The sequence below is a fragment of the Scomber japonicus genome, chromosome 10, assembly GCF_027409825.1.
Source record: "Scomber japonicus isolate fScoJap1 chromosome 10, fScoJap1.pri, whole genome shotgun sequence".
Taxonomy (NCBI): domain Eukaryota; kingdom Metazoa; phylum Chordata; class Actinopteri; order Scombriformes; family Scombridae; genus Scomber; species Scomber japonicus.
Window position 1 is genome coordinate 13,955,416 of NC_070587.1, and position 15,380 is coordinate 13,970,795.

Sequence of the window (15,380 nt, forward strand, 5' to 3'; positions counted from 1 at the left end):
CCAAAGTGAAAAGAAAGAAAGGAAGGTCTGAAAAAAGAACCACAACCCCTGTCACATGATTAAAATACCCGGAAATACAATACCTGATAGGAAAGCAAATTTATGACCCGCCCAACTCTGCCTCTGATTGGTTAGTAGTATATACTCTTAAGCATGAGGAGTGTGATTGGTTAGGGATAGGGAATGAATATTAAGGTAAGCCAATCAGGGGTAGAGTAGGGTGGCTCATAACTTCGCCATCCTAGGAAAAAATATAGCTTAACGGTGGGTCATGTCCATGTCGAGATGGTTACCCTATATTTGCTAAACTCTCGCGATATTAGATGTACGTGTTGTTTCTTCATTGTGTGCATTGTACATAATAATCATATGTTAAGATGTGACAGCACGAGTGTGGTTCAGGTAAGGTTAAGTTTAGGGACAAAAAAAAGATTTCATTAAGATTAAGGAAAGAATAGTTTGGGGTAAAATTGTCATTCTCGCGAGATCTTTCGCGGGTCTGTCTCCCATCTAGACACGACCACGGGAGTTGGCCACAGTGGAGAAATAATTATGTAATGAAAAACGTGCTCTGTGTGTTTACTTTCATTGATTTTAACTGTAGTATCCGAATTATTGAAACAGCTGATATAAGGCCAAGTCGTCGGTCTGGCGCCAACACCAGCGTTTCTTTTAATTCATGGACAAAGACAAGTGTGGCGACATTGTAAGTAGGCGATTCCGGTAGTCTTTTTTTTTTTAGAGGAACCAGTGTTCGATGAGGTCATGAAGCATTTGATTGATTTTCTGGACCTTTGTTTATCGATAAAGCTCTTGCCGACTTTCTTTGTAGCTGATATGCAGACTGTGCACTCATGCTTTACACTTCTTGCAGCATGCGTGCTCTTGGATGGAGATGCATCAGTTCATTGGTGACCTTATCACATCTGGAAACACCTCGAAGGACCAGCCAGATGTGGTGAACCCAGCATGGGGCGTGGCTGGGGCAGAGGCTGTTAGGTTCAAAGGTGCTTCACATGAACCTTTTCAAATAACTCGACCTGCTCAGGACAAGACGGAGGCAGAGATGGGCCGTCGGGTGCAGCCTGGGGCAGCACAGAGGAAGGGAGAGGCCAGAGACAGCAGAGAAGGTGGGGGCTATAAATATTAATGTAGCCTATATATTTTAATAATTTTCTTGCAATAGTTTTAAGTACTCTAATCCCTTTTTCTATCCTCTGTAGATGTGCATCATGGCTGCACCTGCCCTGGCTGTCCTTACTCCAATTCTCCTTCTTCCTTTGAGACTTTACAACCCAGACAACCTTCATCCTCATCGCCAAGCACAGATGCAGTACGCCATCCCAAAGACCATAGTGGCACTGCTCCATTGAACTTAAATGTGAACAATGGAGCAAGCAGCACCACCACAGCTGAGTTAGACATCAGGCCGTCCGGCCCAAGGACTCAGAACCCGGACCAGAACTCTGAAACTCCTCCATCCAGAGTGTCCTCAAGCTCCTTGAACCACCTCACCATGTTTCCCTGCTTGTGTTGCCGCCGCAGCTTACAACCCTGCACACAGATCCTGAGTCACCAGGAAGGAACGGATTCCCCATTTTCTCACACCCATGCCCATCATCATTTTCATCACCACCACTGCCCTATAAGCACCTGTCTGCCCTGTCCACAGCTCTCTGCTCCTTTCCCCTGTTTGTCTTGCCAGCATTCCTTTCCTGCCTGCACTCAGGAGGAGAGAGATAGGCCAGTTTCAACTCTGCTGTCGTTGCATGCTTGCATGCACTGCCCTGCCACTTTTTCCAGACCGTCCCAGCTGCTGCAGCACCAGCGCACCGAGCATGCTCACAAACCGTCTGGCTTTCTCTGCACAGAGTGCGGCAGGGCTTTCAACTCACACAGCAATCTCCGTATCCACCTCAACGTGCACACTGGTGCCCGGCCGTACACCTGCTCCGAGTGCGGGAAGAGTTTTAGCCAGTCAGGGGCTCTGAAGATCCACAGACGAATTCATACAGGCGAGAGGCCATACTCCTGTGGCTTCTGTGGCAGGGGGTTTCCCCATCTGGCAGGGGTCCGGGCCCATCAGAGGACCCACACAGGAGAGAAGCCCTACCGTTGTACTCAGTGTGGGAAATGTTTCACCCAGTCTGGAGCCCTGAAGATCCATACCCGCATCCATACAGGTGAGAGGCCCTTTATCTGCAGTATCTGTGGAAAAGGCTTCGCCAACCGCTCCGGGATCCGCTTCCATTATCGCACAGTCCATGGGCTGGCCCCTGAACATACTGGAGAAGCTGGGGGTGCATATCGAGGATCGGCAGGTCGTGGTTGTCCGCCTGGACGTCCCAAGACTTTGCCTCCCGCCAGCATAGGGCTAAACACACCTAATAGGTCAGATAGCAACTCACATACAACTCTAACTTCAAGAGAACCTCAAGTGTCGACTGCTTTGCTCGGTGGAAATGAGAGAAAGTCTCAGTCTGAGGGAGCAAACACAGGTAGTAACAGAGAAGGGCAGCTGTATGCGTGTGAGGACTGTGGCCTGCGTTTTAAGGATGCTCCCTCCAGGAACAGACACCAGACTTTGGTTCACTACTCCTCTGAGGAGAAACAGGAGAAGGGGGGACAGAAGAAAGAGTTGAGCACAACCAGTGGAGTTGGTACATTATAGCAGGCTCAACATCACAAAAGTCAAGCACCAGATGGAGAAATGTTTGAATGATGATATAAACATACATATTGAAATTAAAAATATATTCTTTAGTTACGTATTACTTAAAAGTATTGCACTACCTTTCAAGCTATTGTATATAGACTGAAGTCCAGTTTTTAAATCACAAATTGAATTCTTAACACCTTAAAGGGTTTTCAGGAGAAATTCTGTATATTAGCTTTTTAGCATCTAATTAATGACCTCTGATTGGTTTGACATGTTTTTATTAGTGAGGTGTCTAATCCGTGCAGATTTAGCTTTAAATCTATGTAAAATTAACATCTTGCTGCTGAATTACACTTCAGATCCTATTTTTTATTAACACAGTTGTTTATTGTGCCTTATTCAGCTGTGGAGAGAGGCATTGCCCTTTGTATTGCAGCAAATTAATCGCCAAATGTGACACCATGGGGCAGTTACAAAAACTGTAAATTTTTGGGGTCTGTTAGTTACATTTTCTGATATAATGGAAGACTACCACTGCCATTGACCGTTATGATACAAAAGATCCTATACCAGGGAAAAGTACAATTTTCTATCTTAAATACAAAACTGTTTTGTATTTTTTCGTCATCAGTGTGAACAGCAATTTCATATTGCTTTATTTTAGTTAAGTAAGAATCCAATGAAGACAATCCAAAGGAGTTTTGACAATTAAAGCTAAGTGAAACATTAAAGTGGGGAGTTAATTGAACTTAATTCCTTAGTGTTTTTCAGTTGTGGCAAAGTTGCCCTGTGGTGACAAATCTAACAAGTAACCGGAAGGTTTTATGATAGTGAAGCTTTATTATCCGGATTGGTGGGAAACAACATGACAACAGCTCTGGAGTTCGATTGAGGTATCTGTGTCTTGCTCAAGTGTACTGCTGTAGGTTGAATCACAAGGATTTTCATCTATGTGAAAGAAAGTCTTTCCCTGTTGTGCCTTTCTTTGTATAATAAAAAAAACAACATGTATTTTAAACCAATATTTGTTTGTTATTATATTATGTTAGAAATGGACAATTATCTGAGGATTAACAACCAGCAAACAAATACTGAGATGATCCATTCTTGTTAAATGTTTAGGCTCGAGAGAGTCACCTAGTGGTTACACATAATCATTGCAACAATATCAACCACTGTGTTACAATGTACCATTTATAATACTCCTAACATGTTTCTCATCAAAACATGTTGAATTGATATATTGTAAATACAATTTCATATTGTGATGACAAGTAACATATCCTACTCACCTATTCTCCATTAACCTGTTAAATAGGCCAAAGCATACATTGTTAGTTGACTGTGTTTCTGAAAGTGCAGCTTGTGATTGAATATTTCATGAATAAACAATATCTCTGGAGACATTGTTAGACCTGTATTTTCTTTGTGCAATGCAAGATAATTAAAATAAACAGTACAACTATATTCTTCCTTGAAGGAAGTATTTGTATTCTTATGGCTCTCAGATCATTGTGTACTCCGAGTAGTGTACCCACATAGTCCCAAGTGACCCCTCAGATTTGGGTACATTACTCACTGTCAACATTAGTACACTAATCTCAGATTAGCATCCACCTGATATCACTTCAAGTGTTCCTCTGGTCCTAACGCACAGTTTAGCTCAGGAAAGTATTTTTTTCTCCATGTCTGAGCTTGCTGTGTTCACAAAGGCTCCTCATATGTGTGCTTCCGTAATAAACAGTCAACAGATTTGGGCTCAGCATAGACAATACTGACTGGCCGTGGCCCGCTGGGATGAAAGGCAGGAGTGCAGTAGCCATTGGACAGTGCTCTGTGTGAGGGGCAGTCATATTGAGCACAACTGGATGTTGTCCTGGCACCAGTGATAGACACTGGCTTTGGAGGGCCGTGTGTATTGCTGTGAACAATCCCTGCTGAAGTTGGCAGGAGGGACTCAGAGGACTGCTCACTGAATGGGGTGGCATATTCAGGCTCAGGGGGAAGTGGTTCAGCATACTCTGGGAGGTTGCTAGGGGTGTGGTAATGGCTGAAGGTGAAGGGAACAGTGTAGCCCTCATCTGAGGAAGGCCTAAACGTTGATCCAACCTTCTGTCCAATAGCTGGCTGGGCATAGTCTGGAAAGATAAAAAAGTTTAAAAATTAGTCAAAACCTGGTAAGAGACTGTATTTCTATTAATTTGAGTTGTATCAAACATTGCCTACTTTGGGTATCAGCTAATGTCAGCATCATGGACCACATCAGTTTCTGTCTGGCTAAGTTGTGGTATGCTGAATTGTCATTTTTACACTTTGGTGTTATATGGTGCTAAGCTATGCGAACCATTATGAGTGTGTGGTATCAATCTTCTCCTCTAACTCCCTACAAGATGTAAATGTATTTCCCAAAATGTCAAACTATTTCTTTAAAATGAAATACCCTTCATATTTTGCACTCTTTTTCAACTCTTGATTGCAAGGTTATGTTCAATCATGTAACTACATGTAATATCTACCTACTATACTTAAGTGTATATTTTTGTAAATAAGGTACTCCAGTTACAGAGAGCTCCCTCCCAGTTAGTTTTTAACTTTTCAATCTATTTATCAATGGCATCTCATGTGATTGTTAAATAAAATCAGGATAAAAGTATAATCTTTAAAACCATTTGTGATAAAATACCTTTAAAATTGGCATTTCAATAAACAACCTGTTTTCTTTCCATATTGTAAAATCATGTACAAAATGCATATTGCCATCAGGATCAGTCAATGTAGGCAGGGAAATATCACAAAACAATACAGATTGCTGCTTTCATACTACTTCTCCATTGTGCTGATATCATAAAAAAAGTTGAATGAAGTGGCAGCATCCTTTCATTAATGGGAGAAAATCTTCTCATTAGCATCTTATCCTGCAATGTCTGGGAAATGCTGCTTTTGCAGTCAACAGCCATCTCATACCAGGCCCTCCATCAACTGCCTGGCCACCAACAATGTCTTCTCTAATCACAGGGACGGGGGCTGAGAGTGCAGCTCTCAGACCCCACAAGACCTACTCTTCACCGCAGGAGAGGCTGTGGTGTGGGGGGCCTGGACCCTACTCAAGAGCCCCCGGCAGCCTCAGACCCCGAGCTATTTTAATTAGATGGGTTTTAGTGAGGGCTTTGATTGTCTTAGCATTGACCCTCTGTCCTGTTTATCACTGAACCTCTCAGTGAAGGGCCCCCTCACTGGGGGAAGGGACGGGGGAGGCAGAGAGGGGACTGGTAGGAAGAGGGGGGAGTAGGCTGAGCGGCCTTTATCGAGCTCCAATTAAAGGGTCTCTTTCAGAGAGGCTCCGTGGACGAAAGAAAGGAATGTTTATACTGCAACCGGGTGATGGGCTGAGCCAGGGGAAAGAATGGACAGCCCGTGGAGAGGGCTGTTTGCCTGTGAAGCCTGGCATGAACTCCTAAAACTGACCACTGAAGCCAGAGACAGTTCTGAGCAGGAAATATGGAAAAGGGAGGGTAGAGCTCAAAATTTCAGATGACTGGTAAACACTGAACAGGCAACAAAAAAAAGTAGCAAAAAAAGGCAACAATGGATGATAAAAAGACTGAGGTAAGGCAGTCTTCTGGTGAAAAGTAAAAATATTTCTACAGTAGCAATGCCCACCATTAAGAGGAGGGACAGGGAGAGCATCATGGACACTACGCTCCACAGGGTAGGAGATAAGCTCGGATGGAGGGCGGGGGAGAGTCTTTGCCTGGAAACTCTGACAACCTACAAGACAAAAAACACATGGTCAGAAGCTTTTTCACAGAAGCCTGGAAAATACTGAAAAATGGTCAATAAGAAGTTAACTTACTTGTTGACAAGGAGTACTTCAATTGTGAATCTTTTTTCCTATATGGAGAAGGAGATTGGCATAATCCATTACAGTACTGTACAAACCATGCAATGGCTACTGGAGTATCATTATCAACTACAATAAAAAACTACCTAGGTGTGAATAAAGCAATATCTTCTGATATACATGTGTCATAAATCTATTTCAATAATGCAGAAAATAATTAAAATCTAATATGCATACAGTATATATTATTAGACATTACCTTCTCTTCCACCAGACTCCAGCCAGTAAACAACTGCTGCACATTATCAGCCCCACGGCCACTCCCACTGCTATTATGACTGGCTGAGTGGAGCCTACAGGGATACAAGTGTTTACTCACTCAAACAGTACACACACGTGTAAGGAAGGAACGCAGTTTACTGCAATTTATACAACTTTGAATGTAAGGGAAGCACATACAGTACATTTGTCTTTTCACAATTTGACAGGTATTGACAGGTATATCATTTTCTATGTACACACACAAAATTAGAAGGTAATAAAAGTGCATACTCATTCGTGTCTCCACTAATACTGGACCCCCTGTGGGTGTGGGAGAGGGGTTGGGGTGTGGTGTGCCCACATTATCTTCAATGCATGGTGAAACAAGTAGCAGGACAGGACATCATAACATCAGAAACACAGAAATGAGTTCACACTGCTAGGCCAATCATACAATCTCATTTAATTTGATTTGATTTGATAAGCAGAGAAAGATTACACACCTCCAGGTGGGCGGCTCCTTGGTGTGACCTTGGCAACAGGACAGCCCAGGACTTGAACCTGAGCTGAAGCTCGGCCTTGCCACCTCAGCGGCTGTAGCCGAACAAACCTAGCCACCACAGGAGGAAACAGGCTGTTGAGCACACTGAAGTGGCCGTCAGAGTAGGCCTGAAACACCTTGGAGACATGACAACCATGTTACTTATTAACAGAGAACGCTGAAGAGCTTATAAAATAACGTTGCCTTATCAGTTCAGACATGTTGTGCACCCAATAAGAAACATCAGTGAATACAGTACAACACCTACCTTTTTTTCTTTGCTTTCTTTGTAAGGTTTCCAAATCTTTTTGTCCTTGCTGAAAAGAAGAATGTAGGTTTCTATGTAGAACTCAATTGAGCCTGTTGTTATTATTCCTGAAAAAATAAACCATGTTGTGTTTTTTAGTTCATGAGATAAACTAAATCAAATTACAAAGCAAACTAAAATATACATTGAAGCACAATTGGTACAATTTGTTTAAATGTGGTGATTTATTTATGGCCAAATGAGAATATTCCACACACACATTTGAATTTTAACTTTACACTTTTGACCTACCTGTGATGGTTCTTCTATCACCTAGCTCCAGCACCAACCAGGGCTCTGGATCATTACTGTCTGCTGTCCAGGATAAGAACTCATGGCCAGAATCCATGTTTTTGGAAGACCAGGACCTTCTTTGCTCTTGGCTGTTTTTCTCCCCGAAAGATGAGCCATTTAAACCATAAACAGGCAGGATGTTTTTACATTCTGTTCAAGGACCAGGGGACAGGATGGACTGATGAAATTGGTTAATTATACAATCTGAAATGTTTTATATACAGTGTCTCTGGACGCTGGCAAATCACATTTAGAAAATTTAAAAACACCACAGCAGGAATGTAAATAATATGTTAGGTGTACTAAATGGGTTCTTGCTCGTACCTTCAGTGAAGAGTAGCTTCGTTTCAGATAATGATCCCCTGTCAAAAGAGGTTGAAAGATCAGAACATCTACATAGCACAATCAAATTTATAGTTTTTTGAGTGCAATATAGCAGCAACAGAAAACACACATTTGAGACAGTATGCCATTGGCAAAGGTGGATTCATAGAGTTTAAGACTTCTCCCACGAGTCACAGTGACGCGGCCTCCCAAACTGTCAGATGCAGCTCCCGCATGCACTGCAGACTTACACAGGACTGAGGTCTGTGGTAGAGGAGACAGTATGAAGCACATTCAATCATTCATTGAATCAATTGAAGTCCTGATAATTTTCTAAATACAAAATGTACAAGGCGTACTGACATCTCTGTAACCCTTTTCAGAGCTCCCCCAAACATCGCCTGTGGCATTCTTGCATCCAGCGGGGCAGTACACACTGACGAACAGCAAAATGTCATGTGAGAAACAATCACAGTTTTATTGAAACATGTTCTATTATGAGAAACGGAGAAATCAAACACTAACCTCAAATGCTGCAAGCTAAAATGAGTTCCACGTTGTAAACAAGAAATGAGGTCTGTAATCGCAAAAACCAGACATAAAGAGATTAAAATGAACACTCCTGAAAATGAATTTAAACTTTTAAATAGTATAGTATAGTATGAACAGTTGAATTAAAAGAGTGTATTGTGGTATGTTGTGTCTCAGGCTTACATAATATTCCCCGCCATTCAGCCAGCACACACAAGCAGCGATTCTGTATGTACTATATCAGGCTGAGCGGTCATCACTGTTGATGTGACTAAGCCCTTTGTTACAGCAACTTTGTCACAGTTCACGAGTACAAGTGCTCCTCGTGTGATGGCAGTTAACAGACAGTGGTTTGTATGTCTGAACACAGGCTTAGCTCCAGACATTACCAAATTTCATAAACAACTCAGTAAAAAACAGGAAACTATGATACATACTGCACTGTACAGATGACCTCATGCAGACAAAAGGAAGCCACCTCTAAGTATAGACTAGCAATCAGACCAAACAAGTCCTTATGGTTATTTACAGGGTATACAGTAAAAACATCTATACCCTTTTGTGGTTGAATCTGTATCATCCAGAAACATCAAACTTGGATTTCAATACGCATATCAATGCAGCAATTTACATTTCATAATCCAATGTTGCATAGGCAGAGAGAAAGTGAAAGTATGGTCCATATGTGGACTCAATCTCAATGTCTAGCTGATTAAGAGGAGGGAGGAGTGCAAAAGAATCGAGCCACTCCAAGCGCCAGACTGAAGCCTGAGGCCTCACTCCATTCAGCCTGAGAGTCTAACTCCTACTTTCTGAGCAAACACGCCAGAGCAAAGATAGAGATGGAGGATGAATGCCAATAAGCAGTGAGTCATGCATACACATCCGCACATACACACACACACACACAACTGCATATACACAAGAATACAAATATTCACGCACAGAATAGTGTTAGAAATTACACCAGCATACACTTGTAAATGAGCAATGTTTAAGAAATTTGATTCCATTTGCAAATCACAGTTTCTACAGCTGAGTGACGTGTTGTACGTGCCCAGCTACAATTACAATACAAGTGTAATAATAGCTGGTAATATACCGACATCATATACTTATTGTAACTACACAAATAGCAATCAACCTGTGAAAAAATAGCTGAGTAGCTTCCTTTGAATCAGAGTAAAGAAAATTACCTGGATACTGATCCGTGGCATAAGACAGAAGAAACCCTCGTCCAGAGCGGTGCGGGCCTGACTTGAAGGTTATTGTCACTTCATTGCCATTAAGTGTCACATTTTTCTGTGATACATCCACATCCAGCTTCCCACATATGGGACCTGTGAACATGCAAACCCACTTTATAAAATCTGCTTGTGAGAACAGCTACCCAGCAGAGAAAGCTAAATTAAAATGATGACCCAAGTCTGAGGAATCCAGTAATAAACATAATAGAGAGTCGAACAGAGTATTTATATCTTCTGTATTTCTCAAGCTTCGTTTTATGCCCTCGAGACATGACTTGGGCTACACCTGAGTGAAAGAGCACAGGTTGCGAAACTGTGTTTGCCTCATGTTGGTGTCTCAATGCATTGGCATGCCCTATGTGTATTCCACAATCATGGCTGGGAGAATATCAGTAATGACACCGCACATAAAAGATCCATCAGCAGGTAATTAAGTGAGGAATCAAGAGAGTATCATAATATCCAAATGGCATATTGATCAGACATCAGCTTGACTGCTTACCCAGACTGATTTCTCCATTCTTATCCCTGATCACCAAAGAACCGTTCCTGCAATCTGGACTGCTCTCAACATCAAAATCTCCAAACAACAGTCGCAGTGTTCGTCCTTCTGGCACACGAAGCCTCCACTTACAATAGGTGTTGCTTGGGTAGGTGCCTGGATAGTTCTGGGAGGCCAAGGTGCCAGACTCTGTGCCCAGCTGTGTATGTCCACAGCCATCGCCTGAAATAATACATACAAAGGACCGTGAGGAGGTAAAAAAGCTGACAGTTCACAAGGTAAATCCAATATCAACGTGTAGAAAATGTTTTGGCGAGATTTAATTCCAAAGACCTCTTGTTGTTCATCTAATCTGCTTTTTCAAAATAAGGTTAAGAGGAACTCCTTAGGTTTTGTATCAGGAGATAACTTTATTTCATGTGTTTCACTGTTTTTGACTGTTTTAGTAATATGTATAGTTTATCAATAATGCCTGAAATGTAAGGGAAAGCAAAAGTTCAGAATTGTTTGTATTTTCAAAAACAAATCCCTCATGTCATAGACCAAATTTAAAAGTTGGCATATTACAATGTCTTGTTTTCAAAACCCAGAGGTCTTCAGTTTAATATGACAGACAACTAAGGAAAGCAGCGAAAACTAATTTGATGAGCTGCAACAAGTTAATCATTTTTTTCTTAAAAAACAAAAAACATTGAACAATTATTATATTTCCAAAAATTTTTTCTGTCAAGCAGTTAACAAATTGTACTGTTGACCCTGTTTACAGACTAATCGTAAGTATTTGTTAATACTTCCTATTCAGGGAAGATGAGTTAAATGTTTTTTTCTGAACAGCCACAACAGATCAGACCATGTTTATACTCTGAATGTCAAATGACACAACTGTTGGTGAGGGAAGTGTTCAGTTCCTGTACACAGCATATATTCCAAAAGGAGGTAATCTTAGATAATATGTCATTATTACTTTATATTACAAGATGCTGTTCTTGAGAGGAAAATTAAGAAAATGTGGATTTTTAAAAAAGTTGTTAATTTCTTATTAATGTGATTAATTAGTTTCCTTTTGAAAATTGTTTTCTTGAATGTTGACTCATAACTGTTTTGACTAATGTTTGCTTCTGTGACAAACACTTGAACAGGAAACACTAATATTTAGATCCTCTAAACATCTCTGTGGGTCGCAGAAAATAAATGAGTCAATTCCCCCAGTGGTCGCACAAAGATAAGCACTGTTTGGGCAGCAGCTCAAAACCTACCCCCAAAATGTCAAGTGCTGACATGTTCCAAGAATGGTCAAAACATGAAAAAGTCACCGGTGACCATCTAAGTCCACACATTACCCCATTAAGTCCTTGTCTTCCATATAAGGGTGCTGAAGATTTGTTGATGGGAAACTGAAGGATAACCTTGAGCTCACCCTTTGTCACACACATCCTGCATCGCACACACTTCCCAGCAGCTCTTCAGCTCCTTATATACAACTTTAGATGTTACTCCCCCTCAAGTCCCCAAAGGATTCCCTGGAAATGCCACAGCGACATACTGTAGCCGTGGGCAGTAGAGCGTGGACCTGTCACCGTCCGGTCGGACGGCCACTGGGGACAGCAATGCTAGGGAGGTTCTGGGTGGCCGGTAATCTTCCCCTGCTCACTGAACCCTTTCACCTACAGTCTGTCTCCAGGCCAGTCTGTTTCTACTTTCATGCAGAAAAGGACATGTGCTCAGCCTGTTCTGGCCAGTTTAGAAAATTTTGATGGTGAATAACAGAAAATACAGTCTATCAAAAAGCACCCCAGCAACATGTTTTCCACTTGAGGCTTTGCCGGCAGGTCCTTACAAGTCCAAACTAGCAGACAGGATGTTCCCCTGTGCTACCTGTCACTACATCGCCTTATCCTGTCTTGTGTGTCAATCACAACGTTACAACACCAAGGCAAAAGTATTTCCCCTGCACCCAGGCCCCACCAAAGCTCTTTGCATATTTTCCAGCCAGGACAAAGTGATTCAGAATAAATAATTGACCCTGGACTTAATCATCCTCTGATGTGAGGAACTCAAAGCCCCAGAGACAGGCAAAATCAACAAGAAAGGATTTTTGTGGTATGGCTGAATGATACAGTCAGAGTCTGGAGGGCAATAAACACTTTTTCTGTTTGTCTGTGTGTATGTATGACCACGGTGATTCATACTACACATGGACTTGACTGCTATGGTGAAAAAAAAAACCCTGTGGGAAAGGATAGCTTAGTTCAGTAGGTAAACATGCACAAGGGAAGAGTATGTAAAGAATGCTTGTCATCACATGGTTGACCTTTACACCTATTGTAATGTATTTTTACTGTATGTATTTTCCTGTGTATTATTTAGCCACTGGCATAAAACTCACAGAAAAATGTAAATTCCTTATATTTGATGTAAAATAATGGTAATATAAAAGTAATAGCATGTCAAAACTGATTAGAAATTACAGACTACAGACCTAAGCAATGGTGATGTCTGCAGCTCAGTAACTATATGATGACAGAGCTAAGTAATGATCAAGTTATTCACAGAAGATGCACAGGGTGTTTTAAAGTCTGTCGGTCATTGCTGTTTATTGTCGTCAAGTCAAGTCAAGCAAACACATCATAAAGTTAAGAATGAATCTCTTCTTTGGGTTGTAACGGTGGCACCGGTATGCAAACACGATTTCTGCAATAAAGTCTCACGTCACAACTTTCTTACACTTATCAGAAGCGACAACAAAATGTATCTTACCCTCCTGGCCGTGAACACCTACGGAATAGACGCTAAAAGTGATCCAGAAACCGGCGATAAGAGACTTCACAGCATCCCCGATGTTTTTACACTTTGTAAGCATGTTTTCCAGAGACGTGTGTGGGAAAAGTAAGGTGCAAGCCCCGCTGGCTCGAGAATCTGGCGTCTGACAAAAAGTCATAGTACAAAGTATCGGATATTTACTATTGGACACCGGACGCATACTCGACCTCCTATTGGCTGCTCAAGAGTGTCAATCAACGAATCCCGAGCATTCCATTCCCATATATGGGCGGGACGACCTGGAGGTGTGTACTGATCTGAGACCAGTCGGTGGAGGTTCTGGTAATGGTTCACCTTGATTTACACAAGCTGGTGACACTGAACCTGGATCCTAGGCAGCTGCATTGAGACTATTTCATTAATTTACTGTGTCACAGGCTTGAAATGCTGCGTTTAAATGCTAACATAATTCATTTCAACATGTCTGTGTGAGTTACCGACACACAACACATAGGCTATACGACTCTTCTCTCAAACTAAGAGCAAACCCTGCCCTCTGCTGGTGAAATAGGGGCAACAACAAAAACACAACACTCATCTGATTTGAATAGCGTTTATTGCATCAATAAAACAATCGCCACAACGGCTCATGTAAGTAATAAATGAAAAGAACAAACAAAGTGTGTGTTGAGCCTACAGCCTACTACGTAATCACTGTCTCCTCTAAGGTGAAAAACATGTTTGTGAATCTTGAAACTGCCAGCACCATGTACTGCAGTGGCTCAGCCGCCGTGCACTCGCTTCATAAGAGCAGTTTGAGCGATTTGCACATTGCGTGCGAACTAACCGCTTCTCGTGACAGCGGGACAGATGCTTCTCAGGCAAATGCTGCCTTCACTGCAGGAAGTACAGGAACAGCACGGCGCATGCTCCTCTACCTCTGACAAGCGGGGAATGAATTGTCCCCTGTAGCAAAACGGTGAGTAAAAACTATGACAATGTTGATTTTAAAGTGTGTTTTTTTAGAGTTAGGGTTTGTGCGTCGCCCCGTTGTTGCGGGGTGTGCGTGCCGCCGCTCCGACAGACGTCAGGCTGAGCAGTGAGGGAGTGTGAGGAGACACGCAACTGTCCGTGTCGGAGTTGTGAACCAACAGAGGCTACTGATAGTGTGGATATGTTGATTAATTTGTAATCTACTCATTGTATGGAAAGGTTGATTATTTTGTTTCTCAAAACCGGAACATTGATAGTTCGTAATTTTATTCATTTCTTTCTGTGCTGTTGATATAATCGCTCAGTGTATTTGACGCTTCAGTTGCTGCTTGTGTGGGACTGAAATAAGTGTGTGTGAGTTGTGGAAAGAATCATATTTTGATCAGTGCAGTTATGCTATTATTATTATACCTTATCCTAAATCTTTACATGGCATTTTACGTTTCTCCGTTTTGTAATTCGTAATGACAGACGGTGGACAGTTTATTAACATTTGACCCACTGAGCTTATGCTGTATGCATTGTCAGTGCATTGAGGAAAGGCTTAATTATTTATCTTTAACCTTCTCGGAAATTGTAGATTTGATCACAAAAACAAATATCAACCGGAATCTGCTTTGTGGCATGCTACAGCCATGCCAGAACAGGTTTTTAATGGTATCATATGTGGTTAAAAAACAAAAGAACCTAAATGCAGAAGGGTTGCATTTAGGCAACATAGTAGTAATATGATTTGATTTTTAATCATTTCAGTCTTAATAAATGAAAAATATTTCTTTCACCTGTTGAAACCAATACAGCTAGTCTATTGCTGCACCAACTTTACAATTCAGGACCAACAACATAAGTTTGAATTAAAAGTGTAAGCTTTCGTCACATTATCTATAATACTGTGATTTCTCTAAAGTGATACAGGAAACAAGGCCTGCTCCTGTGAGGATTATGTCTTTTATTTTTCAAAAGCCCAGTATGGCTTAATGTCTTTGACAGTTGCATGCCACAAGATACTGCTGGGGGAGGCTTTCATTGACTTATGTGTGCATTAAATAGCAACACTGTATGTGTGTGTGTGATCTGGATGCTAACATGCGTGGCTGGCCCTCTGTGCGTGCAGCTCAGT

At 41.7% G+C, this 15,380-nt stretch overlaps 2 protein-coding genes across 2 annotated transcripts; one reads left to right on the forward strand and one right to left on the reverse strand.

Annotated features, from left to right (window-relative positions):
• The first annotated feature begins 889 nt into the window (after positions 1–889).
• Positions 890–2,695, forward strand: si:ch211-79k12.2 (uncharacterized protein LOC568844 homolog). Its single transcript, XM_053327595.1, has 2 exons — positions 890–1,130; positions 1,224–2,695. Exons 1-2 carry the CDS (start codon positions 890–892, stop codon positions 2,669–2,671), a joined length of 1,689 nt encoding a protein of 562 aa, XP_053183570.1. The 3' UTR covers positions 2,672–2,695.
• Positions 2,696–3,026: 331 nt separating this feature from the next.
• si:dkey-34d22.1 (discoidin, CUB and LCCL domain-containing protein 1) lies at positions 3,027–13,399 on the reverse strand. The gene is made up of 15 exons (XM_053327519.1): positions 13,265–13,399; positions 10,508–10,729; positions 9,955–10,098; positions 8,753–8,804; positions 8,591–8,663; positions 8,358–8,491; positions 8,228–8,265; positions 7,862–8,053; positions 7,571–7,677; positions 7,265–7,439; positions 7,053–7,127; positions 6,760–6,853; positions 6,513–6,550; positions 6,320–6,427; positions 3,027–4,797 (listed from the first exon to the last, which is right to left on the reverse strand). Exons 1-15 carry the CDS (start codon positions 13,365–13,367, stop codon positions 4,364–4,366), a joined length of 1,989 nt encoding a protein of 662 aa, XP_053183494.1. The 5' UTR covers positions 13,368–13,399; the 3' UTR covers positions 3,027–4,363.
• Positions 13,400–15,380: the final 1,981 nt, after the last annotated feature.

Excerpts from the sequence above, each read along its gene's own strand:
- si:ch211-79k12.2 (XM_053327595.1), top strand. The coding sequence starts at position 890 with ATGGAGATGCATCAGTTCATTGGTGACCTTATCACATCTGGAAACACC. Across the intron at positions 1,131-1,223 it reads GGCCAGAGACAGCAGAGAAG|ATGTGCATCATGGCTGCACC; the intron begins GTGGGGGCTATA and ends TATCCTCTGTAG.
- si:dkey-34d22.1 (XM_053327519.1), bottom strand. The coding sequence starts at position 13,367 with ATGCTTACAAAGTGTAAAAACATCGGGGATGCTGTGAAGTCTCTTATC. Across the intron at positions 8,492-8,590 it reads CTGAAAAGGGTTACAGAGAT|ACCTCAGTCCTGTGTAAGTC; the intron begins GTCAGTACGCCT and ends CCTCTACCACAG. Across the intron at positions 8,054-8,227 it reads GAAGCTACTCTTCACTGAAG|AATGTAAAAACATCCTGCCT; the intron begins GTACGAGCAAGA and ends GTCCTTGAACAG.